The sequence below is a fragment of the Hippoglossus stenolepis genome, chromosome 13 (assembly GCF_022539355.2).
Source record: "Hippoglossus stenolepis isolate QCI-W04-F060 chromosome 13, HSTE1.2, whole genome shotgun sequence".
NCBI lineage: Eukaryota > Metazoa > Chordata > Actinopteri > Pleuronectiformes > Pleuronectidae > Hippoglossus > Hippoglossus stenolepis.
This window is the reverse complement of record NC_061495.1, coordinates 17,784,211-17,810,865: the sequence shown is the minus strand read 5'-3', so window position 1 is coordinate 17,810,865 and position 26,655 is coordinate 17,784,211. Positions and strand designations below refer to the sequence as shown.

Genomic DNA, 26,655 nt, shown 5'->3' with positions numbered 1-26,655 from the left:
GATATACAGACAGTGGGGGTCACCATGAACAAGAGTGAGGTGAAATATCTGTGTCATCTCTTATATTTAATATGAGCAAGTTATTATAATCTTTTGTACTTGCAGTAAAATATTATATTAATTATATTTTTGTACTTGTGGGATTTATTTTTTTGTACTTGTATGAATGCGGAAGGCTATTTGTTTCTAAAGCATAATTTATTAGAGATATGTAGTGTATTTGTTTGTTGTTTGAATATTTCCTGTCCTCTGAGATTTAGAACTGTGCAAATATAAACATAAAAATTCTAAAGGGTGCAAACAGCCTCCATACTGTTTTTATAATAAACACTTCCTCCGCAGCAGTGGTGTGATGGGAGTTGAACTCCAGGCTGCTGACCAATGAGATGCAAGATGTGCAGTCTCACCAGCAGCAGCATCAGTGTGTGTGAGTGTGTGTGTAGTAGTAGTAGCTCTAAACAGGGGGGATCTGGACACCCTCTCTGAGTTGAATAGGACCCTCTGCAGCAGCAGGCCTCTCTCTCCGCCTCTCCCTCCCTCTCAATGTGCTTGTTACCAGATGGAAGCAGAAGTGTTGAGCCCCCAGATGATGGCAGACGTCAATGGCAACAATAAAATCACCAACGCGGAGCTGGAGGTGCTGAAGCTGCAGGAGCTGGTGCGAAAATTGGAGAGGCAGAACGAACAATTGCGGAGCCGAGCGAACGCTGTAAACAATTGCTCCGTCGGCCCTCACCATCACCACCATCTCCAGACGTCTCTGTCGGGTCTGCGCGGCGTTGGCACGCCGTGTCCGAGCGAGGATTACCACGCTAAATACGGTGTTTCCAGCCCCACGCAGCAGCATCCGTGCGCCCCCGGAGCCCGCAGTCCGACGGAGGAGCCGTTCGCCTATTTCCAGGCGAGCTCGGCGTCTCCTGATGCCGCTGCGGGGGAGGACAGCGACGCCGCCGGAGCCACGACTGTCCTGGATGAGGTGGATGTTTTGGACCTGAACACCGTGCTCCCTGTTGGAGAGCCTGATCGCTGGTAACTATACCAACCACTTGACTGCACATGCATGTTCAGTGTGTGGTTGTGATGTTGCATTTTTAAAATCAGTGTTTGTGTTTTTGTGGCTGTGCAGATTCTATACAGGCCACAGCGGTGTTGTGAGACATCATTTGTAATACTGCCTGGCATGTGTCCTCTATTGATTGTATTATTGATTCTCATCCAGGAAGAGTAGACTTACAGGCTCTGGTAAACATATTACTACTATACTATTAATATAATAATAATTATAATTATAATAATAATAAACTTTATTCATAGAGAGATTGGTCCAAAGAGTAGGAGCCCTGAGACAAAAGGTCCATCTTTGGTCCGAGTAGGGCCTTCGCTGTGAACCTCAGATTATGACCAAGCACATATTGTTGTGGACGTTTTCTGGAAGCTGGTGAAAGGAGAGCTCAGGCAGCAGCTGATGTCTTATGCAGAAGATTTTAATGTAGACTTGATGCATCAAGGAGACCAGCAGGTGCAACAATATACAAATGCTAACAGAATTACATGAACAATTGTCCCCCCCAAGTCTGAAGATGTCTCCCACAGCATCCCAGTATAACTTCCTCTACTTGCGTCACCCATTACAACAGCACATCCATGAATGGCTAGAATGGCTGTCACTCTCTATGTTACATGTAGGTGTTGGATTGTTAAGTCTAAATATGCATTCCTAAATCACATTGTGTCCGTACGTCTTAGCACTGGTGAAATACGCAAAAGAGTTGAAGTTGGTGAGAGTTGAAGTTGGTGCCTCCCTGTCTGGAGCATCTGAGTTAGATATGAAAGTCCCTAAGCGTAAACGCTACAATGAACTGTTGGTTGGTCCTTTATCTATAACCTGAAGGGAGTATCTGTGGAACAAAATAGGCCCCACTCTCTTAATGGTGTACAGAAATAATATACACTATATACATAATATACAGTGGCATATACAGTAATGTGTGAGGATGGTCAAAAATTCCTCAACACACATGTTGTCAAAAGATATGTACCTATAAGTCCAGAACGAGCCTTAAAATTCAACAATAAAATCTTAAGATCAATTCTAAAACTGACTGTAAGCCAGTGAAGCGAAGCTGAAGTCGGAGTATTATGCCCTCTTTTGGTGGATTGGGTGAGAAATCTGGCTGCTGTGTTTTGGACGAGTTGTGATCTATGTCGACTCAGTCGGCTCAAGCAGGTGAAAAGAGAATTGCAATAATCCAAACGAGAGATAACAAAGGCATGAATGACAGCCTCTAGGTTTCTTCTAAAACATGCTGCTGATCTTTGAGAGTTTCCTGAGCTGCAAAACACACGACTGGTCGACTGTGTTGACATGCTTGCATTGTGAGTTTTTACTGGAAGAAAGAAGAATAAGGAGAACTAAAACCAGGTTTGACACAAGCTCTGTGCATCCCAGCATGCACCGTGTGAGCAGCGCAGGTATCAGCTCGGAGGAAGACAGCGCTGGGATGAAATTAGAAACAATGACCCGCTTCAGCCTGGGATCAAACAGCTCGTCTTTGTATGCAGCAGCATGAGCCCCGGGCTGAACTACTTTGAAACGCTGTATCTGCAGACTCGGGAAGCACAAAGACACACACACACGCACACACACACACACACACACACTAACACGCAGACTGCTGAAGCGTTTATAGCTTTATGCATCTGATGCAATCATGTGGAAGAATGTAGCACACAGCTGGATGCAGCAGGGATGGGATCCAGCATCCAGCAACCGTGGAGAGTGTCAGTGTATCCTCAGTCCATTTAACATAGCAAACTGACCCCCGAGTCAGTGTTTAACACTGTGGCCTCGTTTCAAATGACAACTCAGTCCTGCACGGTATATAATCTTCTTCTCCTTGGACGCAGAAGTGACACATTAAGAATCTGTCATTCACATAGTCACACGCATTTTTATATTTATTATTATCTTGTCATTGCAAGCAAGATTCCGAATCAGGCGGTTTGATTATTACCTCCGCCAAGGATATTGTGTTTGCACCCCTGTCAGTTTGTTTGTTTGTTTATTTGCAAGATTATGCAAAACCCGCTGAGTGAAAAAACGTGAAACTTGGTGGAAGGTATATGCCAGGGAAGCACCTACTAAATTTCGAGGTGCGTTTTTCAACATCTTCACTGTTTTCCCAGGGAATCATTTATAGATCTTGATGAAACAATCAGGCGTGTTAAGGGGACCGATTTTTCTAATAGTGTGAAATTTAGTTTAGCTTCATTACATTTACTGTTGGGCCTTTGGTGGATGAATGTGCTTTACTGTGGGCCATGCTTTATTGTCTTTATTCAGTCGTCCCCATTTTACCAGTTTCTATCAGTTTTTTTCTGGCTGAGGGACAAATATCAAGAGATGCGAGATCATGCAATTAGTGATGACTTTAAGTTGTGTATTGATTATTTCCTTGATTCATCATTTGGTGCATTAAATAATAATGAAAATAGCTTTGTGTTTTCATGTCCCAAAGCCCAAGGTGGTATTGTCAAATCCCAGGAGTATCCAATCCCCAAAAAATGTCATTTTACTAATATATGTCAAAGAAAAGCAGCAAGTTTTAGAAGCTGCAACCAGAAAATATTAGTTTTCTGCATAAAATTGACTGAAACTATTCATGGATTATCCAAATAGCTGATTAACCTTTAGTTGATTGTCTAATATAATTGACGATTACAAGTATCTACATTCCACATTCCAACAATATTACAATCCTTGCAGTTGCAACACTCACATCCTATACATCACTGCACTGAATGAAGCTGTCAGCACTTTAGTTTTTATTTGACACTGTTGGTTTCAGAGCTCACGTTGTTGTCAATAAAATGGAAATTGCTCTTTGTGGAGATTTTGAACTTTACGGGTGTATTGGCATTTGGATTTCATGATCCTTTACACAACCACTGGTTTACTTTAGCTATAAAAAGGCTTTACTGCACTGTACTGTTGCACATCTGAGAAATATCCCCACTGTAAAACTCAACTCCAGTTTTTATTCTGTGTGGGCACTGGTTGTGCACAGCAGCCTCCAGCTCATGTCAGTGTAAAATTTTTGTGCTAAACTGTGGCTTTTTGCTGTGTGTTGCAGGCTGTATGTGAGTCACAGAGCCAAGCTGCAGGGTGAGAGTGTCCTCAGTCCTCTACAGTGGTGCAGGCAGGTACTGGACCACCCGGGGCCTGAGGTGGCGCTGGCGAAGATGAACCTCTGTCACAGACTGGACCAAGGTACAGTGTGTTTGCCAGTGAGATTAACAGCCCTCATCCGCAGCCACATCTGCCACATCTGTCTCTCAGGCTACTGACATGTGACTATAAGCTTCAGCAGCAAAATGTTTCCACGTGCAGCAGGATTTCAGCCTCAGTTTCCTGAGCCGTGGGAGCGTTTCACTTCACACAGCTCAGTCGTGACAACAAATCGACCATTTAACTTTATATTTATGTCTTTCAGCTAACTTTCCCACGGAGTGATTATTTCTGTGTTAGTGAAGCTGGATGGACTTTTCACATTTCGCAACCTCCACAGAGAAATTTTGCAACCCTGCAGATATAACAAAACTGATAACTTTGGAGGAATAGGTTACATTGTATTAATGAACAACAGTATAGAGATGATTAGAAAGCGCTGGTCAAACGCTGCAACCCCAAAAGTAGTTTATCCATCCCTCCGTCCATCAATCAGCTATAACACGGATCCGTGGGCGAGACCACAAATCGCTAACATAGACTGTATCTAAGGATGCACAACACGTCCACTTCCTCCCACTACCCAGAAAATAAGCCCACATATCTTGAGCCAAAGACGAAATCTGGAGCCAGAGTCTGAGCAGTAGTGATCAGGGGATGAAGTGGCTGCTACAGAGTCTATTTACATTCACACTTGTGCCCCGGATTTGAGTCTTGTCCTGGTTTTGATTATATTTAGAATGTACTGGAAAATGTGCTGGGATCATATTAAATTCAGTTTCCAGCTTTCTATATTAATTTGGTAGTGGGGCATTTCAAAAGAAGTTGAACCTACTTTGGATTTTGGCTTGTTTTTTTTCTTCATTTAATAATCTTTAGTGCTGGAGAGAGGATACAATTCATCCACAACATTATTATTGTCATACTTTAATTTGTCACATTCTTTTGTTTTTCTGACTAATAAAGAAATGATTAGACAAATCAAATTGAGGATGCACCAACGCTCTTGGTCGACCTGGATATGTTATTTGTTTCTATCCTGTGTTTCTCATCGCGCTGCTGTTTCTACATTAAGGACATGATATTTAGATGCACTAAGATATAACTAGGATATAACAAATCCCCCTTATAATCAGGATATAGTGTGCTACTAAACAACATTTTTGCTGCTGGACCCTGTTTCAGATTTGGTGCTTTACTGTTTCCACACTTATGCAAGGGGATATGGTTGCCATAGAAACCATGCTTACATTAACTGGGTTTTAGAGTCAGATTTGTCCTACACAGCCTGTATAAGAGACTCTTGTGCTGTTAGAGTGCACACTGCTGCACACATCGGTTTATGCTGTGGGCATTTCAGATTTTATGTTATCCTCGTATTCTTCGTCAAAGCTGTGATTAAATTCTACATATTTATTTGTTTGGGGTTTGTTCTTTAGTGTGTAATGTCCTCCTCTCTCACCAGAGCTGTATTCAGTGAAGGTTGGCTCCCCTCCTGGGGGTCATGAATACATCCTTGTCACTGAGCTCCAGCAGCCGTTGTTTGTGTAACTTGCTGTGAATGTGAGTTTTATCCAGTAGCGTTCGAGGCTAATTGCGCTGGGAATGCAAAATGCGCTGCTCTGTCGGGCGTGCAACGCTCTGACTACCAATCAGGGGGGAGAACCCAGTGTTTACACATTGAAGACAGTTTATCTCAAGTCAGTCGTGTCATTTCAGGTCAAATCTACTCACTGCCAATCAGCAAGACAGTGAAAAAGCACAGTAACACTTTCTTATGAGGCGCACGTTATTAAGCACTTATACATTGTAAATGATGCAATTTAATAAGACAACATCAAAGCTGATGGACTTTATATGAAGATGGAAATATATATATAAACACTATCCAGAAATATACTGTAGCTAAAATATTCTGTTTAAGAATACTTCCACTTGAGCCAAAGATGTCATCTGGAGCCAGAGCCAGCGCAGTACCTTGTGAGATGAAACCTCGGTCTAACGAGGTCCTGGTAGGACATGCGCACAACCAATCACAAGTCAGTATCAGCTGTCAATCATGATGTTTATATAACATCAAATAACTACTTAAAACCAAACTTACCAGAAAAATTAACAATTAAACAAACATTGGTGTGATAAGAACTACCTAAAATGACAGAATCCATCTTTGACAAAATAATAATTTGATGTGTACTTTGACTTGGTCCATGTCCAATCTACTAACATGGAGGAGGCGGGGTTTATTATCTATACAACAGCCAGCCACTGGGTGGCGACTGAGACCCTTTGGCTTCACTTTTGGGCTGTCATGTCAGCCATCTTTATATACAGTCAATGGAGCTAACAAACAAAAGCCTGGTAACATCAAATTAAAGGCCTGCCAATGGTTTATACTGCTGAGCTCTAAACTTAATTAATGATGTTTTAACAATGATTAAAGCCATTAGTTACAGCTTATAAATCTTTAATATGATATAACATTGTTATTTCATGAAATTAAAGATATAATATGTAACAATGTTTCATCATAGTACTAGACTATGTTCTATAGTTTGTTGACTTGTGTACTTACAATATCAAAAATGTTTCCAATGATGCTCAAGCCCAGAGACCCTTAGCCGCTGAAGTTACATATTGTATGTGTAACACATAAAAAAGCATCACATTTTAACAGTATAAATGTAACCTCATCACCCAAATGTCAAACATATAGTGGATCTAATTCTGATTTTGGGAATGAGATGTAACCTACATGCACAATCCCTGCTTATCCCAAGATCCCTCCAAAAAATCTCTAGTTTAGCCCAGTAAGCTTCGGTGGTAAGCTAACCCTCATCTTACTGTATCAGCCTCCTCCGTCTGAGCCGTGTCCCAATCATTTAAAACATCAATACTGATCTGTAAAAAAGCGGATTAACATTTGGCTGGAGTGTGTCTGAATATGGTCAATGTCCTGTATGAGTTTGTGTATTTGTGGTATATGGTGAAGTAATCAGACTAACTTTCCCTTCGCTGCGTTCTTGTGTGCAGTTAAGCGGTGGAGAGGAGTCTCCCCCGTCCGTCCATACAGCTGCATCGAGGGGCTGTCCACACTCAGCTGCCCCGTCTTGCCTTACACTAAATCTGCTGCACTAACCGAGTCCCCAGGTAACACGACTACACCACAACCACTACTACACATGCGTATATAACTCATGCTAACAACTTAACAGTCACTCTAACGTCTGATGGGCCTTTGAGGATCGAGGTTTGTTTATTTATTCACGACCAAATCATTGAACCCACACTGATCTAGCCTTGCGACTAACCTCAAGTTGTTGTTGTTTGTCCCATGTCAAATGAGACCAGTAAAAACTGACTGTTTGATTAAAGTGATCTTTGCTGCTGAATTTTAGACTTGATTTGGTAAAGCAGCAATACATTTAAACTGAAAAATTACTATTTCATTATAATCAATTATTATTTGAGTAATTTATTAATCAAAAATTGTAAGTATTATTATGTTTTTTATGTCTATCATCTTCTCATTTGTAGTCATGGTATCAGTTGGTTCAAGGGATGGCAGGGTCAGTAGTTTGGTTAGTTCACTGATTTGCTCCAGACTGAAAGATCTTAAAAACGATTTGATTTATTGCCATTAATTTGTGGCATAAAATGTGTCCAGACATTGACGGTCCCAAGAGGATAAATCCTCAAGACTTAGGGGATTTTTTCCACCCTGGTGCCATCAGCAGGTCAACATTTGTACCTATCCTGTAAGAAATCTCAACAACTATGAGAACGGATTGACAAAAAACAAAATGTTTAAATAAAATTTTAAACAGACATTCATGGTGCCCAGAGGATTAATTGTTATGACTTAAGTGAGTTATGACAATCTTTTTTTGTATTGGCTTCATGAGCAGTTGGACATCATTTTGTTTTGAGTTAAATATCTTGATGAGTGTTGGATACATTGGCACTAAGCTTTGTACAGACTTTCATGTCCCCTTCAGGATGAACTATGACGACTGGTGATCTGTCAATGTTTTATCCAGCTCCACCTTCAGGCCAATGTGTAAATTTGTCGTGTGCAATCAATGACCACATACTTTTTAGACTAATGACATTCCCATAAACCTGAGCTTTACTTTGTGTTTAATGGTAATTACATACCTTATCATACTAGCATGCTAAACTAAGACAGTGAACATTTTAGCATATTAGAGTGATAATGTTAGCTTTTGGGTATAATCACCACTCGTACTGCCTTACAGAGCCATTAGCCATTAGCATGAAAGTAACCTTTATTTCAGCAGTTTTACTTTGCCAGTGTGGAGACTCTGGTGAACTTTTCGAACCTTCAGGCCATCACTGCCCTCATTTTAAAATCTAAAGTGAATTAACAGAAATGGCCGCTGAATGTGCAAATGAAGGCTGATTAGCTTACCTTTGGGCCAGACATTTAAAGATAAACGTCTGTTTATCTTTCAAATCAATGCTCAATTCAATCTGGTTCGTTAATGTGGTTGCATTCACTGCTCAGATGAAAACCTCTTAGTCCTCGCTCGATTCCACATCAGAAGTAATAAGATCCCATCAATCGCTCCCAGGGTTTTGGGAGCTCGCGGTATAAACGTAACCCAGATCCTCCAACAACCTGTCGCTTGCAGTTTACAATCAGATTACAGCGAATTGCATGGGCGAGATTATCCGGTCATGCTCGGAGACAGATGGTGAAAGCTCGAATTCTGCCAGAAAAAAAATCCTTGTGGATGTTTATCTATATTTGACATGAACACGGTTGATCACGCAGGCTGACTTTTGATTTGCATGTTGCATGAGTTTTTATCTATGTGTGAATCTTCTCTGCTGTGTTTCTCACCTCTCAAGCCCCGTTGCCATCACCTGCTCAGTCCTTCCTCCAGCCAAGTCTCCCACTCAGGACGAGCTGCAGCCTCAGTGACAGAGTGCCCACCTTCCTGTCGAACTCTGCTCTCCACAGTAAGAAAATCTGTATTTTCTGATGTGTCAATTATTTCTGCCGTGATTCACCATCCACCTCTGTAGAATAAACCCCACATCCCTTATCTGTTGTGCACTTGCCCTTGGATGAGATTAAAATATCTTGATGAAGTTGATGGGTTTCTCTTGTGTGTGTTCTTTTTAGACGTGGGTCGCCGGCATGCAGCCATCAGCCCGCAGTCTTCCCTGGACAGTGAGGTGGGTGTGTCGGAGCTTGAGGACGAGTCCGTCTCCATGGGCTACAAACTGCAGGACATGACAGATGTGGAGGTCATGGCACGACTTCAGGAGGAGAGTGAGTTGCCCGTCTAAATGTCTTGTGGGCGTTAGGGGGGGGAGAGAAAACAAAATATACCTTGAATGAAAGAGAACCTAAAGTTTAGGTACAGACTTTCTCTGCAGTTTCTTTTCATGCATGCACAACGCAGCGGGGGGTTCTCTGCTCAGACGCCTTCACAACATCAAGAAAATCCTCTGATGCTCGCGTTGAACCCAATGGGGGAATCTCCTGCTGTGTTCACACATCGTCTTCTCCGGACTTTCTGAGGGGGAGAAAGTCTGCAGAAACTCCATGGGCTTTCACTTGGACTTTTACATTCACACATTCACACATTTTAAAAGTCGTAAATTGATTTGAAAGTGAATATATCACAGTGTTCAGTGCCTTGCCTCTATTTCTGAAACCAATTCACATTACTTATAGGAAGCATCTTCATAACTGTGCTTATAGTCCTGATTTTATACTTCAGATTTTATGTCCTCTTCCAAAAGGTGTTAACATATCTTCGAGTACACCCAGTGTTCTTTAGAGTCAGTTATCAGTGGGTTCAACTGATCCAGAGAAATGGATGAGGAGGTGCTCCAGAACTAAATGTATCATACACTGTACATGTTTTCCTTAAAGCATTGATCCGTCTCCTTGCAGGTCTCCGACAGGACTACGCCACTACCTCATCAACGGCCAGTCGCCGCAGCTCCAGCTTCTCCCTTCACTCCCTAAGGCGCAGCGAGATGGATCTGGAGGAGGAGGATGAGGAAGAGGATGAGGGGTACGACCAGCTCCCTCCTCCCCAGCCTCGACTGTTCCGCACAGGATCTATGCAGAGGGGCGGCCTACCCCACTCCCACACCTTCTCCAGTATCAGAGACTGCAGACGCACATCGACCACCCCTCAGTTTTCACTCAGTGGACTCTCCCAGTACTCTGGACCCTGCAGCCTGAGCACAGAACTACAGATGGCATACAGGAATAGCACAGGTGAGCATCTCATGAATCACTTTTCCACTTGCAGCTCAACTCTGGTCACTAAACATTCTCGTGAATAACAACATCACTTCAAGGGCTGAGATTTCATCTGTGAAACGGACATAAATGTCCCAATTCAGGCTGAAAGCTCCTTTACAGAATTACCTACATATGAGATCTACCGAATTTCTGACCAGACGATTTCTGTTTGTGCCAAGATGGATTTAAAGAGAGCTCTTGGTTGCAGGATTTGAAAAGTGTCCCCAGTTGGGTCAGTTTAGCATCAGTTGCATGATGTTGCTTGATTTTGCCGTCTAATTTGAAACTGAGCAAATCTGAAAATATTTTACTTTCACATGCTGTGTATAGCTTTAAGTGAGTCATAATTCTTGAAGGAATAGTATGACATTTTGGTAAATCTAATAATAATTCAGAAATCTCATGCTTGCTTAGCATTAGAAAAGCAGATTGATACCACTCCTATGTCTTTATGGAAAATATAAAGCTACAACCAGCAGCCAGTTAGCTTAGCTTAGCCTTACGTCTGGAAACACAGAGAAACAAAATCCACTTCCTAGTACCTTTTGAGCTCACTAATTAAATCGTCATATCTTATCATGTTATATCTATAAATATATGAACCCAACAAATATGAGCCTTTCTCAGACATATCAGTAGTAGCGTTTATATTTTCTAATATGTGCCAATATAACAACTTTTATTTTACAGGATCAACAATGTATTAGAGAAGTGCATTTATGTATCTCTTAATTCATGCTCTATATTACTATTATTATTATTATTATTATTATTATTATCATTTATCAGAACACATTTTATATATATAGCATTTTTAACAACGCTCAGAGATACTTTACATAGGTTAAACAAAACTGGTAAGCAGGTAAAAACAAGTAACTAAAAATAGACATCATAATCACACATTAGAATATAAATTGCACATCATAATCATCATATTTGGTTGTATTTGTATTTTCTTTCTATCTTAAGTTATTTATAACAAAGTTTACGTTTAAACTGTAAAGCATCAAACCTCCATTACATAATGATGATGATATCTCAGGAATCATTGCCATTTATGTGTTACCATATATGTATCATTGGCTTCTAAAAATCCTTACTGGTTATCTATATACAGTATATCTAATATACCTAAGAAAAGACTAGTTATGGTTTTTAGGAGGTTATGTGCAGGATTAGTCTTTAGCATTCCCAGAAAATCTAACTATCAATTTGTTTGAACTGTGACTCAAAATCTTTACAAAACCCCAACACCTGCAAAACCCAATCTGGTTTATTGATGTGGTTGCATAGACAAGCTACGGAGAAGCATGCCCAACCTCATCCGAGCTCCCAGCATGCCCAGTGTTCCCAGCATTCCAAGCCTGGCTTCCCCTGTCAACCCACCCTCCCACAGCCCTTCCTCCTTGCCAACGATATCTTCCTCCATGCGGAACAGCCAGAGCTTTGACTCGTCCACCGGGCTCGCACGACTCCAATCCTCCAGTAAGACTCTTTCCCTCACGTCTATGAATGAATCAGCTTTTCCAGGCTCATTTTTATTCATGGTTTGCTATAGAGCGCTGTTTTTCTGCAGGCATGGCACTTTCAAATGCAGCACTATCAATATTGTTACTGAAGTTAGAGTTACCCTCTTGCTGTGTGTTTCAGTTCCTTCCCCAGGCCAGCTCAGCCAGCGAGTCCAGAGCATGGCGAACTTCCCCACCATGCCCCGACATCCTCTGAAAGCCACAGCCTACGTGAGCCCCACGGTGCAGCAGGGCCCCGCCTCCACCCCTCTGACCACCTCTGCCAGCCTGCACTCCATCCCGAGCAGCATCGCACTGCCTCAGCCCCTAAAACCCAGCAACAGTTTGGTACCACAGCCCCTGAAAGCTGGCGCCAACCAGCCGGCGGTCCATCGCAGCTCCCTCCCTCGTCCAGCCTCCTTCGTAGGGACAAGTGGAGTCCCACGTCTGAGCAAAATCACCCCACCTACACGCAGGTAAGAAAAGTCCCACTGATCCAATTTTATACATCAAGGTCTTAAAGCTCCAGAAGCAGTAATGTCACTTGAGTCAGAAATTAGAAAATAAAACAAAAAGGGAGCTGTAAGAAAGAAGTGAGCTTAGACCTCTGTCGGCTGCCTGCCAGGGTTTTAATGGGAAGAAGCATTCATGGAACAAAAAAATATATTTATTTTATTTGTTAATAATGTTTAATCTGTATGTGTTTATATAAAAGGGACATTTTTATTTGTATTACTGTAAATGTGCAGCAACAAGCTTAATCTATCATTTTAAAAACAGAACATTGGTCACAAGTTTGGTCACCCCCAAAACCATTGAAAAAACTATTGTCAAATTGTTTGATTATGAAGATAATTGTTACTTGCAGCTCTATGTGACACGATTATTTTACAATGTGGACATAGACACGGCACGTGTTAAAACATTTACATGGTTTGTCCAGAGTGAGGCGCTGTCAGTAAAGTTAAAAAACTGCTGCAGTAGAGATTCCATTGACTCGTTCCTCTGTGTCTGTAGTTTACTGACACCCCCAAAGACCATGGCTGCCCTGAGCGCCCTGAGGGACGGCAGCTGGAAAGATGGCTGCTACTGACCCCTAAGAAACAGAAGCTCCCGACGTGCACACAGGGTAATGCTGCAATGGGACCCTGATGATTGAAGGGTTCCCACTTTTGGGCTGAGACCCAAGAGAGAGTGACTGTTAACATTTCTTTTGAAAGCACTTGTCTTCACTGAAGGACAAAGTAGAGACTGAGGAGAGTTTGGGTCCAGCGGGCTGGATCACTACTGAACGATCTGCTGAAACACAGACTGACTCACAATGTGGCAATATTCTAATAATCAGATGTTAAATGTGAACTGGATCTTCTTTAATGTTGTGGATACTTTCATTGGACAGAATGAACATTTCTGTGTCCAGTTGAAAGGTTATAACAGTTAGCTCATGCTTTTGTACATGCTTCTAATGATTTCATCTGACCACTTTTTGTAATTATTATATTTTATTTGTCAGACTGTGACATCAGATATGAAAATGCACCCGGAATTGGAATTAAGTGACTTCCTGTGCCTGTTTAAAAACTGTGTAATTCACGACACTTGTATCTATTGGCTGGACCTTGTCGCACTTTTGATCAGAATAATGATTAACAAGTCAAATAAATATAAGTTAAAGTGAAGTATGACATTTGTAAATGTGAGCGTGCTCGTTTTATCAGTGTTATGTTTGGCCAGTTTCTTTTCATTATTGTTTACATTACATGCTGTGATTTTTTCAATGGTCTTTGATAAAAACATAATCGCTGCAATGATATTGCACATATGACCCTGATGCTTTTTATGGATGAGAAGAATTTAAAAAGGAGGTGATTTTTTAAAGTGAATAAAAGCCTCTCACAATGATGTTATATTTTCTGTGTCTGTCTTAAATAAATATAACCTGTATTGAAGTCATGGATCAAGGAAATTGGAAAATAAGTGAAAGAGATGGCAGATAGCTCAACTATGCGCAGCAATACACTGACATTTATATGTTTTGATATTTATTTATAATGTTTTGAATGACTGAGAAACATCTGTATGTGTTTATATAAAAGGGACAGCAGTTGATCCATGGATCATAATGGGGAACAAATCTCTGTGTGGGAAAGTTGGTTCCGCTTGATTGAATTTAAGGGAACTTGCATCTTGGTGGAGATATGCTCACTACTGAGTGCCAGTTCTGGAAATCCACTCTACATGTGCAAAACATGTAAAACAGGAGGCGACAACATTGCTGTCCATTAAACTACCCTGGCAAAACCTAAGATAAATCTAAGATAAGATAAGATAATCCTGTATTTGTCCGACAATTGGGAAATTTGCAATATGACAGCAGCAAGAGTCAAAATAGGCATCAGTAAGTAATAATAAGTAATACTTAGGTGTATGTGTAATATATAATTAAGTACTAACCATACTAACTACAGCTGGTATATTCCCTCCACGTATTTAGTTCACTTTTAACAGAGTACACTTGTTTACCTGGATGCAGGTGGAGGCAGTTTAACCTGACAGTTAATATCTTGACCCTGGGGCTAAAGTGATTAATGTTTAACAGGTCAGTGTGTTGATGTTGAATCTCCACAGTAACTCTCAGACCACACTCGTTTTAATGTACATAACAAGGTAAGGGAATCATGGAGCTTATGACCACATACAAATGTTTAGTAATTTTCACAAAATTAAATTAAGTTGTATTTATGAAAACAGGGACTGAGAAAGCACTGTTGATCTTCAGGAATTTGAGATAATGCCTAACAAAGCTCAGGAGGTAAGTGTAATATGTTTGCGTTGTCACTTCCATGTATCTTAAATCAGCAAAGATATTTCATTTGACGCCTTTCTTAAAGGTTTTTAAATCCTCACCAATTGATTTTGCATGTCATTTTTTTAAGGATGCTGTGATTAACCTGAAGACGCTGCAGGAGATTTCCACTCAGCTTGGTTTTGAGTGGACCATTCTAGCGTCTGAGCTTGGCTTCAACAGATCTGAGATCAGCCGGTTCCACACCAGGTCAACAGAGAAGAGTGTGCAGGCCAGGGCCATGTTGGAGAGCTGGTACAGTGTGTGTGCATGTATTTAACTCTGCTGTGGTCAGATTTATTCACTGTCAGCCTGCAGATACTGTTGATAGTGTCATTACACTCACATAAAACTCAAATATGATGCATACAGGTGTTTTGTTAGTGAATTAACAGCAGATTAGTAACATTATGCTATAGAGGATACACTGTATATCCCATTGTATTTTATTTTTTATTTTTAAACCAATTTGAAACTGTATAATTCTCAAAGATATACACACTCAGGAGTTTTCCTATGGTAAGTTTAGTCCGTTTGTCGTCTTTGACTTTTGGACTTTCTTCAGACCTCCCTTGATCTGATACAAATGCATCCTATTATATTCACCATGCAGGTATGAGAAGTCATGGGACAAGCCCAATAAGACCAAGTTGCTTCAGGATGGTCTGGAGCAAGCAGGCAGACAGGACCTGGCTGAGAGGCTGCGCTGTCTCCACTGGGGCCACCAGAAGCTGAGCCGCAGGGTGGAGCTGCCCTCCGCCTTCCCCTTCCTCATCACAGTCCACAAGACCATCCACAACCAGGACGCCCTGAACAGGATCAACGAGCTCAACCGCAGATAGACCTGAGTTTGGGTGACGATGCGATGCATATTTCTGACTTTGACACATTCATCTGAAATAAAACGTCTGAATGTCAGGGGATGTGTAGGACTTGTGTTGTATGAAATTAAAGCTTTGCAATAATGAGGAAAAACTAATTTCTAAGACTTGAATTCCTATTATTCCATTTATGCCACTTTGTCCTCAAAACCTTGAATCTTCAAAATAATAGCACCTAGCACAAACACTATGTAGTTTCCCAGAGAGGAAACATTTGTTACAGCCCTTAAAACATGTTGATTTGAAGTGACAAAAAAAGTGCAAAAATGATACTGTGGGTGTAATATAGTTAGGTGAGAGTTAGTACTAATACATCAATATATACAATATAATACAGTAGTTTGGCTTAGTATTTTGTTATCAATAGGCTCAACAATAAATATGAATATGTCATAATATTATACCTTTCATTGTACTGTTGACCCTACGTTACTTGCATAATAAAAATAAAACTTGAAACTTGAAACTTGAGAACTACTACTACTACTACTACTACTACTACTAATAATAATAATAATAATAATAATAATAATAATAATAATAATAACAAATACACCCTTATTTCAACCAGAAGCCATTTAAAGATAATTCCTTCTTCTCTTTAATGGGTTTGATTTTATGATTTTATCAACAACAACCAATCCTAAATTGACCTAGTTAAACAGACCAATCAGAAGCCTGTTAGCAAGGTTGTGTGAACGAGCAGTGACCCACAGCGGAAGCCTGGGGAGGATACCTTTCAAAATAAAAGACTACACTTTCTTCATTTTGAAAGTAACAGACTAATATAACTCATAGAAATACTTCAAACGATTAGAATGGCTTCAAAATCCAATAAAATGTGTTTTTATTGGAATTGGAGCGAAACCAATACAAATGCGTGCAACACAAAATGGAATTAAGTTTTAATTTTGAAATTCTTTCTTCCGGAAAATGTGGTTGCAATCTATTGACACATTTTCTGTCTTGATGACTTCTGCTCTGAGGACAGAAAACAACAGTGAATAGTAGAAATATTCAAAGAAACCGGACTCTGCGGTTACACAGGAACGAACCGGCGGACTGTCTCTGGTTTGAAAGACACATTATGAGCGTGTGGAGACGGAGAGTGTCCGGAGACGCGGCGGAGCCTTCAGCCGCTGATGTGTGATTTCCACCCGGGAGCAGCATGTGTCATTATTCGGATCATGTCATTTGAAGGTAAACACCGAACCCCCCAGTGAAGCCGCAGCCATGGCTTCGTCTCTGAGCTGCTTCAGCGGACCCGAGGTGCTGGAGGACGCGAATCACGCCCGGGGCTTGGTGAACGAGCTCAAGCTGCTCTTCGACTGTCGCCTGCTCGGGGACGTCACCATCGGCGTCGAGTGTGAGGAGGAGTCGCTGGAGCCCGGCGGAGGCTCGACCGGGGGCGACCCGGACCGAGTGTTCCTGTGCAGCCGCAACGTCCTCGCCGCCGCCAGCCCCTACTTCAAGAGCATGTTCACCGGCGGCCTGAACGAGAGCGGGCAGGAGCGAGTGCTCATCCGCGGCGTGGACCCGGAGAGCATGTCGGTGATCATCGAGTACTGCTACACGGGCCGGGTGACCGTCACGGAGGGCAACGTCCAGCGGCTGTACGCGGCCGCCAACATGCTCCAGCTGGAGTACATCCGGAGGGCCTGCTCCAGCTTCATGACCCGGAGGCTGGACCTCTCCAACTGTGTGGGGCTGCTGAAGTTTGCAGACACCTACGACAACACTGAGCTGAAGGAGAGCGCACGGGCTTTCATAGCCAGGAACTTCAGCCAGCTGTGCAGCGGTGGGGAGCTGTGTGAGCTGGATCTGCTGCAGCTCAGGGACTTGCTGTCTTTGGATGCTTTGGACGTGGACTGTGAGAGAAAGGTGTGTTCGGCAGCTCTGCAGTGGGTAGAGGCCAATGCCCCGCAGAGAAGGGAGGATGCTCTGCAGGCGCTGAAGTGTGTTCGCTGGAACCTGTTCACCGAAAAGGACAAGCTTTACCTGGAGGGCCTCATGGCCAGGCCTGTCATTGAGAAATACCTCGCATGCTTTTTCAACAGGTCCACAGAGGACAGCTGTGGCATGTCTGAAGCACAGGAGGTGGCAAAACACAGAATAGGCGTCAGCGCAAAAGAGATGATCCTCTTCTTCGGCCTGCCCAACGACAACATCATGTGCTGTGACCCGTACTCTGAGGACCTGTATTTCATGGCTCCCCCTTTGGAAGACCTCAGCAGTCAGGATTACAAACGCTCCACCATGGAGTCATTAATCGCCTGTGCCACACCTGAAAACAACCTGTACCTTGCCTCCCACCTTTCGAAACACTTCTGGCTGTATAACCCTGTGCTCAACAGCTGGCAGGAGTTGGCAGAGAGACCTCTGGGGAGGATACACTCCGGGATGGGCTACCTCAACGGTCACGTGTACCTTTTGGGAGGAAGGAACCCAGTGACGGACACCAGACTGAAGGAGGTCGAGTGTTACAGCGTCCAGAGGAACCAGTGGACGTTTGTGGCCCCTCTGCCTCACTCTCTGGGTAAAATGCAGGTGGTGGCGTTGAACGACCACCTCTACGTGGTAAACAAAAGGAGGATGCTCTGCTATGACCCCAAGAGGAACCGCTGGCGTCACTGCGGGTCACTAAGACGAGACAAGCTTCACAAGGCCTGCGTGTTTCAGGACCAGATCATCTGCGTGTGTGACATCCCCGTGGTGAAAGCCTACAGCCCCACCAGGGGGGAATGGAAGAGGTTGGGTGACATTCCTATCGACAGTCGAGCTCTAAACTACCAGGTGATCCAGCACAACAGCAAGCTGCTGCTCCTCACTCAGACTTTACTACAGCACAACAAAAACAGGGTCCTCATCCACGAGTACGACCCGGCCAGGGACACCTGGAAGAACGTCATGGCAGTGTACGTGTCCACGCTGGGGCCCGTGTGCGTTTCGACACGCGTGTACCCAGCGTGCCTTGGCTCAGCTCACAGCTTCTCTACAGAGGAGGATGACGACAGTGGCTCCAGTGCTGACTGGGACTTTGATGGGTTGACAGACGCAGATTCTGACTCTGGTAGCTCGAGCTCATTCTCAGACGAGAACTGGTAGCGAAATGCATCACTGTGTCAAAGAAAAGTAAAATTTATTTGTGATTCAAAGGATATTTACAGGGTTCTGTCTCGTGGAGTAAGTCTCGGATCCAGTTTAAAGTCAGTATTAAAACCAGCCATTGAGAGTAGAAGCACAAGCTTCTATCTTTTTTTTTTACAAATCTTGGTCCTGACTAATTCACTGGAGGAGGCAGGGGAAAGAAGCAGGAATGGTTTCATTCATTGTTTTCAGTCTTTTTCACACAGTGTGAACAAGAGCCAAGAGCGATTGGCTTTGTTCCTCAGTTTGTACCATGATCTGCCAGCAGGAGGGACAGCGTGACGTCTAGTAGTGTCACATACATAACTGTCTAAAAATAGTCTCCTCTATAGAGTAGAGTAGAGGATCTACCATAATTATTTAGCACATGCATAAGGGCAGTTGAATGGAGGCTGCTCGTAAGATGTGTAGCATTACACTTCCATCGTAGAAGGGTGCTTGGAGAGCGCATTGTTGCAGTTATTGAGATCAGGTCCCCACATCAGATATTTAAAAATTTTCTGAAATGTACGAAAATGAAAAAAGAAAAGTATCTTGCCTTGTTAAAGGCAGTGAAAAAGTGAAAAAGAGTCCCGGATCTGCCCGTTTATCTTGATCTGTTCCAAAATTGCATGGGGTTCTTCCTTGGGTCATGTCCACTCCTCCATAAAAGTTCACGGAAATCCAGGAGGTCCAGTAGTTTTTGGGTTACGATAAGGAGAACATTAGAATGGCACGCAATAGAGCACACACCTCAGGCCAAGGCCTAACAGTCCCCTTAAATTCAGTCAAACCGTCACAAAGATCCATGAATTATTCCCCAGGAAATAGGTCAAAATGTCCCCCAAAAAACATGCTGTCTCGCAATGTTACAGAAAGAGAAAAATAAAACCTGGATCCACATATCCACACAGATCTGTTTTCTGTTCTTTTTGGGGCCCATCAAGTTTAGCGAAAATTCGTTTTGTAGTTTTTTTGAAATCCTGCTGACAAAAAAACCAAAGGAGAAAGATGAAAATATGAGGTACTCATAATAACTCATTTATGAAGCAAAATGACATTAAAACATAACATTAACAGACTCCCTTGGAAAAGGAACAACAGGTGATGCTCAGCAAGTTCGTCCAGAAAACAAAGACGTGACGAGTTCATTTTCAGTTTAGCGAGGAAGCCTTGTGGCTTTTTTGTGAAGAATTTGATGGCAAACAAGCAACTTAACTGTGTCTTTCATCAGATACTTTGTGCTTGGTTAATACCAAGCAGAGTGGCTGGTATTTCACATTTTGAACACTCTGCGGAAGACAGAGTATTTTTGACTTGACAGCTTGTCCTGAGCTACAAAAGACTTTAAATATGTCAAACTGTTTGCACATACAGAGTAGTACTCCCCATGATAAGTAAATGGACATGTTTGTGTTAAACCAGTGGAGGGCTCCTTTAATGCTTTAAGACAGCTCGTGCTGTGTTATATTTAGACTGGAATATGCTAATAACATGACAACTAACATAATACTTAGCTGGAATGCAGGAGCAGTCCGGCTTATGATCGATGTAAAAGCGTGACTGTGACTTTTGGAACATTAGGCAGCTCAAGTGGCTCACGTTCATGGCTCTAAACACTAACGGCCATTTACAGGGCTTAAGAATTTGCAGTTCTTGTAACGTTGGTGATGCACATCCCGATGTCGCACACAGTGAAAACTGCTGTATGAAATGTAGAAGCCATTGTACTATGCTCACTCAGGTTTTGGCTTTAAACAAAAGCCTGTATGCCATGATTGACTTGTTTTTTTAGATGTTGTGAAATTGTGAAAGATGTTGATGACAAATTATGCATTTTATTGAATTTATTTTAAACTATTTTATTATGTGTATGATTTTGTATCTATGATTTTTTTTTTTACTTAACATTTATGTTACAATCAGAAATCAGCTCACAAGGTGTTTTGAGTTGTACTGTTAAGTCCTGATTAATTATTTTATGTGAGGAAGTTTTGTCTGCATGTTTCCAACTGTCGCAAAGCCACTGGCCTCAACAACTGCCCCGTACACTCACTTACCAGTTTATAATCTTTCTTGAATCACATTGAAGTGTTTTAATCTGTCTAACCTCATTTATATAAATGTTGTAGACACAATATTAGAGACAGTGCAGCCTCTAAAATGTTGATTAAGTTGAGTTAAAACCTCAGAAACATATTTATGAGTGTGGTTTGAGACTGTTAAAGTTAGTTGTACCTAATAAACTGGTAAATGAGTGTAGATCTTCTTGTTCTCTATGATGGGAGGTTGAAGTGATAGCGTGCGTGCGTGCGAGAGGAGGGAGGGTTGGTTGGCTGTGGTAACAGGTGGTCTGGATAATAAAGCTGTTTTAGTGTTTGTCAATTAAACATCTGTGTCTGACGCAGAAGAACATGCGAGTGTGTTTTAGTTTTTTAAGCACATGAGGTAAAAACACACAGGTACACAACACAAGATTCAAATGTGATCTAATTTTATTTTTCAACATTGTAGTAAATAAAAGTATTTATATGGCAACAGCAGGGTGAAAATGAAGGTCACACTCAATAATGTCATAGTTTGCGACAAACAGAAAAAGCTAGGCCTATTTGAAAATGTAATTTTAATATTTATGTAAGTATGGAAAAATAACCTAACAAAACGTATTGGTAATAATTCAAAGCTGTGTGTATATTTTTAAATACATATTTTACTTCCATTGCTGGATGGTTTAGTTTAGTTAAATGTTGACATTTTTAAAATATATAGTCAAATCAATTTGTAGAAAAAAAACACAATAGATAATCAGCAACACAAGTAGTAGCAAAATCATGACGTAAATATTAAGTTACATTTCTTTTTCCACCCGAAAGTGAGCAGGAAGAAGGTCAATTTATTGTGAGTTAGACTTAAACAATTAATTTGAGCTCCAACTTGTAGCTTGGTTTACAGCAACTGCTTAGTGTGTTCAAGTTATGGTGAGCATGCAGCATGACACTAAATATAATTTAAGCTCATCTTTTATCAGGCATACTTCTAGATCGTTTTAAGAACCTGTTACTAAACATTTGTGGAACAAGCTCCCCAGAAATTTGAGTTTTTTTAAATCAATGCTGCAAACTTTCCAAATAATTACATTTCTTACACTATTTTCACTCTTTTATCTGTGAATGCCTCTTTTTTGTATAGTCTTATGTTTCTTTTACTATTTGTCACGATGACTTTTATATTTTATGTTTATTGTTGAAATGTGCTTTACAAATAAAACTGCCTTCCAACTCATTAATTAAACTAATTCATTAAAAGGAGGAAAAGAGGTTTAGCAGCCAAATTAAATATTTTTGTGCTGAATCATTCCCATTGAAGCAGAATAAGTGGTACATGTAGTGAAATATATGCAAAGTGCTGAATAACCTTAAATACAGTCTATGTGAATAACGGTGCAGACAACCCTCGTCCATCTGCGGTCTCTCCAACCCTCGCGATATTTGAGCGCAGTTAGCCACCAGACCGCGAGATGAGGAGAAATGGCAAAAGACAACAAAGCTGAGGAGGAATTTCACACCGTTTTCAGCAGAAACGATTCTCTGGAGCTTTCTGCACAACACGACCATGACACCACACAGGCTCGGACCTTTAAGATCATCGTGATCGGAGACTCCAACGTGGGGAAGACGTGTCTGACGTACCGGTTCTGCGGAGGCACCTTCCTGAAAAACCCCGAGGCGACGATCGGGGTCGATTTCCGAGAGAGGTCGGTGGAGCTGGATGGAGAGAGTGTCAAGGTGAGAGGAAACGCACACAAACACAAACACACACCGCCACACACTTCACACATTTCATTCTCCTGCTAGATTAATCTCTCTGAGCCGTGGTCCATATGTGGACATGGAGGAGAGTCTGTGCTGGAGCTGTATGGGGACAGTATCAAGACGAGAGGAAACACACAAACACACACCGTCACTCACAAAACACACTTGTTTCTCCTGCTGAATGAACACAACCACCTCTGAGCCGTGGTCCATATATAAACATGGAGGAGTTTAACCTGGAGCTGACTGGAGAGAGTATCAAGGTAAGAGGAAATACACAAACACACACTTCATTCTACTGCTAAATGAACACAACCATCTTTGAGCTGTGGTCCATATGTGAACATGGAGGAGAGTCTGTGCTGGAGCTGTATGGAGACAGTATCAAGACGAGAGGAAACACACAAACACACAAAACACACTTTATTCTCCTGCGGAATGAACACAACCATCTTTGAGCCGTGGTCCATATGTGAACATGGAGGAGAGTCTGACCAGCAGCTGGATGGAGATGGTGGGGGACCTGTCCTGCATCTACCAATAAATGAATCACTTCAGATAAAGAAAAGCCGGAGAGCATCTCTGTCGGCTTTTCTTTATTAAAAGATAAGTTTATTCATATGTTTGAGTTAATTTACGAATTGTGTGTGTGTGTCCTATTCCCGCCAAATAGGCCTTCATTGTTGTTGGAAAAAGAAAAGCATATCGTACTGTTGCACTGGGTGAAATGTACCTTCATTACTACAGTAGTATTAAAGCCTTTTTTTATGAGACTATAGATCTGTGGCCAAGTGTTAAGTATTAATATCTTCAGCAGGAACAAATAGGCTTGGGGCGGAGAAACCGGAGAGAGGTGGGATGTCAGAGAGTATTGAGGGATATTGTTGGTTTCAGTGTTTCCTTAGTGTTGGTCGATGATGTGAAGAATCTACAGTAACACCGCTGTTTGACTGTTATAACTTGAATATTATATCACTGTTTGTTTCTGTTTTGCCAGTTGCAGATCTGGGACACGGCAGGTCAGGAGCGTTTCAGGAAGAGCATGGTGGAGCACTACTACCGCAGCGTCCACGCCGTCATCTTTGTGTACGACGTGACCAGCCTCTCATCCTTCGACAGCATCCCCGAGTGGATTGAGGAATGCAGCCGACACTGTGTGGGGCCCCTGGTGCCGCGCATCATGGTGGGAAACAAGTGTGATCTGAGGGACTGCAGGGAGGTCCCCACGGCGGCCGCCCAGTGTCTCGCTGACAGATACAACTTCCCGTTGTTTGAGACCTCGGCCAAAGACCCTGCTGAGAAGGAGCACGTCGATGCCATTTTTCTGACGATCGCTTATAGGCTGAAGAGTCACAAACCTCTGAGACTGAAGCAGCTGCGGGAGAGCGGTGTGAGTGATCTGTGGAACCAGAGAGAGCAGGAAGAAGCAGCTTGTCAATGCTAAGGTCAACTCCATCTTATATGGATTTTTATGAAGGTCACCCCGGCCGTCTGGAACAATCATAATGCTGAGAAACGCAGCGTTGAGTTGAGCTTCCAAACGTCGACCTCTGAAAGGACAGAAGCTTCTTATGATTTTTGCACTTTCCCCTTCCTACTGTAAGGCACAGCTTGTGACAGTATGGGTAACAATGTATATCTAAGTTTGCACAATATTGAATCAACATTTCAATGGAATGCACAAATCGATTTGGAGTTATGACGAGTACATGTTTCTCAAACTGTACATGAAATCATTCACAGCATCGCAGAGTACATTTTATTATGCACATGAATTATATGCAATCAGCCGTCTAGTAGCACTACAACTATCAGAATCCAAAGCAGACAGTAAGTAAAGGGAAAAACAGATTTCCCTGTGCATAAAGGGACCAGTGAGATAAACTGTGAAGTAAACATTCTCTATAAATGTTTTAGTGACATGCAATTTCTAAAACTGTGAGTTTTGGTGCTGTTATTACGTGTTTATCTCTCAAATTTCAAGCTTTATGATGTCAGAACTAAACCTTATTTGACTGGTACTTTTTTGCATGTGTTCAATAATGCAAATGTTTACCAGCAGCACGAAGAATTGGAACAATATAAAGCTGCAAATCAATAAAAGTGATTTGAAAAGTGGCACGATTTTCCTTTGGAACGTTGCATGTTTCAGTCCTGTTTACAGATTTTTAATCGATATGAGAACTTAAACATATGGGAAATATGTTGACAATTTTCTCACAAGAATACATTAGAATAAATATATTAGAATTATATTATTATATCATTACAACAACACAGAAATGGGGGCTTAAACGCCTAAAGTATATTAGGTTACGCCTCAAATGTGTTTTTCTTCTCCCTGATATTATTGTTGTGCTCTGTTATACAAACAGCAAGAATATATGGGTCAATGACGAATAAGGATTTTCAACAGGCCAATTTTAAAATACAAATATAATAATTTCTATTATAATTGTTCAAACATTAGGAATGTTGTGTACACATAAAATCCTATAAAAATGTCAAATTATTTGATTTTTTTGTTTTTTCATCTAGATGAATTGGCTGTGGCCTTAAAAAATGTCATGTGCGACTGTGATTTATCTTAAAATGAATTAATTACCTTAATATGCTTACATTTTTTTTTTTACAATTTCTCAATAATATAAAGTAATTTGAAACAAAGTAGTTGCATTTCTTTTGAGTTTTTTGTAAATAATGATCTCATATTTTTGTTCTATAATGTCACCGTCCCCTTATTAAATGTAGCACATAAAATTGATAAAAATGTTTTAAAAATACCATTAATTTAAGCATACTGTATCAGTGATTCATATTTCAGCCACAGAAATTTTATATTTTACTTTAAATTGAATACAGGTCTTGGTATTATTGGTCAAACCACATGAGTGGTCGCTCCAAATGATATGAAAACCTATCGTTTAAAGAGATCGATAAAAAATAAATTCCATACAAAAAATTGATTTAAACCAGATTTTATTAAAATTTAATAGAATCTTCATAAACGCAAACATTTCATAAATATTTTTTTAAATAAAAATCTCATCAAGAACATTTAAGTGCAGCACACATTGTTAACAAACATTTCATTAAACTTGACGTGTGAAAGTGGGGCACGTTGCGTGTGCATTTTCTGGCTGCTCTTGTGCTACATCAACCAGAACCGGTGGAATGTTCTCCATAGATGGCGGCGTAAGGTCTAACACAGCGTTTGCCATATTTTTACTTTCTCTGTAAGCACTGGATGCAGCCCTCCATTTCTCTCTCCGTTTCTTTTTCTCTCTCTCTGTCAACTCACTTGACTTGGCATATGGAATCCTTCCCTGCTGTTTATTTCTCTGGTAGCTGAAAAAGATATGTAGTGTCATGCCATAAATCAATAAGTTAATTTGGACTAATGATGGATGAATATTTTAATGAAAATATGCATTTTGTCCAGGTAATGAAAAACACATAAGAGCAATGTGTACTTCATGCTGCTTTATTTGTAGTTTTTTTAATGTTTTAACATACCTTTCTCTTCTCCGAGCAAGGTACGCCGCTCTTGCTGCAGGGTCAGAATTAACACGCTGCATATGGCGAGCGGTTTTTATTTTGCTTGGAAGGGGCATCTGGTAAAATACATTTAAACAGTGTCTCTCACACACACACACACACACACACACACACACACACACACACACACACACACACACACACACACACACACACACACACACACACACACACACACACACACACACACACACACACACACACACACACACACAATGACAGAAATCACATAGATCAATAGAGGCAAGCGTTTCATCATTTCACATAGTTCTGTGTTCAAACCTAACTTATAATGTTGAACCCTGGTAGCTGCTGACATTTGAACACCCAGCTGTGTGGCAGTGAAAGCTTGTAACACAGCAACCATAGTCGTAGTAATGTGACTCCTGCAGCCTGTTTCAA

At 41.4% G+C, this 26,655-nt stretch overlaps 4 protein-coding genes across 6 annotated transcripts; all 4 read left to right on the top strand.

Annotated features, from left to right (window-relative positions):
* The first annotated feature begins 409 nt into the window (after positions 1-409).
* Positions 410-13,933, top strand: slain1a (SLAIN motif family, member 1a). 2 transcript variants are annotated; one of them, XM_035173772.2, is made up of 9 exons: positions 410-1,029; positions 4,134-4,270; positions 7,262-7,378; positions 9,104-9,214; positions 9,381-9,530; positions 10,161-10,493; positions 11,817-12,008; positions 12,174-12,507; positions 13,049-13,933. In XM_035173772.2, exons 1-9 carry the CDS (start codon positions 560-562, stop codon positions 13,122-13,124), a joined length of 1,920 nt encoding a protein of 639 aa, XP_035029663.1. In that variant the 5' UTR covers positions 410-559; the 3' UTR covers positions 13,125-13,933. The 2 variants fall into 2 exon arrangements, with proteins under 2 accessions (XP_035029663.1, XP_035029664.1); XM_035173773.2 differs by lacking the exon at positions 11,817-12,008 and having other exon boundaries at positions 411-1,029.
* Positions 13,934-14,822: 889 nt separating this feature from the next.
* On the top strand, positions 14,823-15,737 carry wu:fc50b12 (uncharacterized protein LOC103911624 homolog). The gene is made up of 3 exons (XM_035175052.1): positions 14,823-14,843; positions 14,968-15,131; positions 15,490-15,737. The coding sequence occupies exons 1-3, from the start codon at positions 14,823-14,825 to the stop codon at positions 15,716-15,718; spliced, it is 414 nt and encodes a 137-aa protein (XP_035030943.1). The 3' UTR covers positions 15,719-15,737.
* A 955-nt stretch (positions 15,738-16,692) lies between these two features.
* Positions 16,693-21,300, top strand: kbtbd7 (kelch repeat and BTB (POZ) domain containing 7). The gene has a single exon (XM_035174898.2). It carries the CDS (start codon positions 16,991-16,993, stop codon positions 18,860-18,862), a length of 1,872 nt encoding a protein of 623 aa, XP_035030789.1. The 5' UTR covers positions 16,693-16,990; the 3' UTR covers positions 18,863-21,300.
* Positions 21,301-22,337: 1,037 nt separating this feature from the next.
* On the top strand, positions 22,338-24,813 carry zgc:101559 (Ras-related protein Rab-33B-like). Of its 2 annotated transcripts, none has more exons than XM_035173640.1 (2): positions 22,338-22,668; positions 23,699-24,813. In XM_035173640.1, exons 1-2 carry the CDS (start codon positions 22,411-22,413, stop codon positions 24,137-24,139), a joined length of 699 nt encoding a protein of 232 aa, XP_035029531.1. In that variant the 5' UTR covers positions 22,338-22,410; the 3' UTR covers positions 24,140-24,813. The 2 variants fall into 2 exon arrangements, with proteins under 2 accessions (XP_035029531.1, XP_035029530.1); XM_035173639.1 differs by having other exon boundaries at positions 22,349-22,668; positions 23,693-24,813.
* Positions 24,814-26,655: the final 1,842 nt, after the last annotated feature.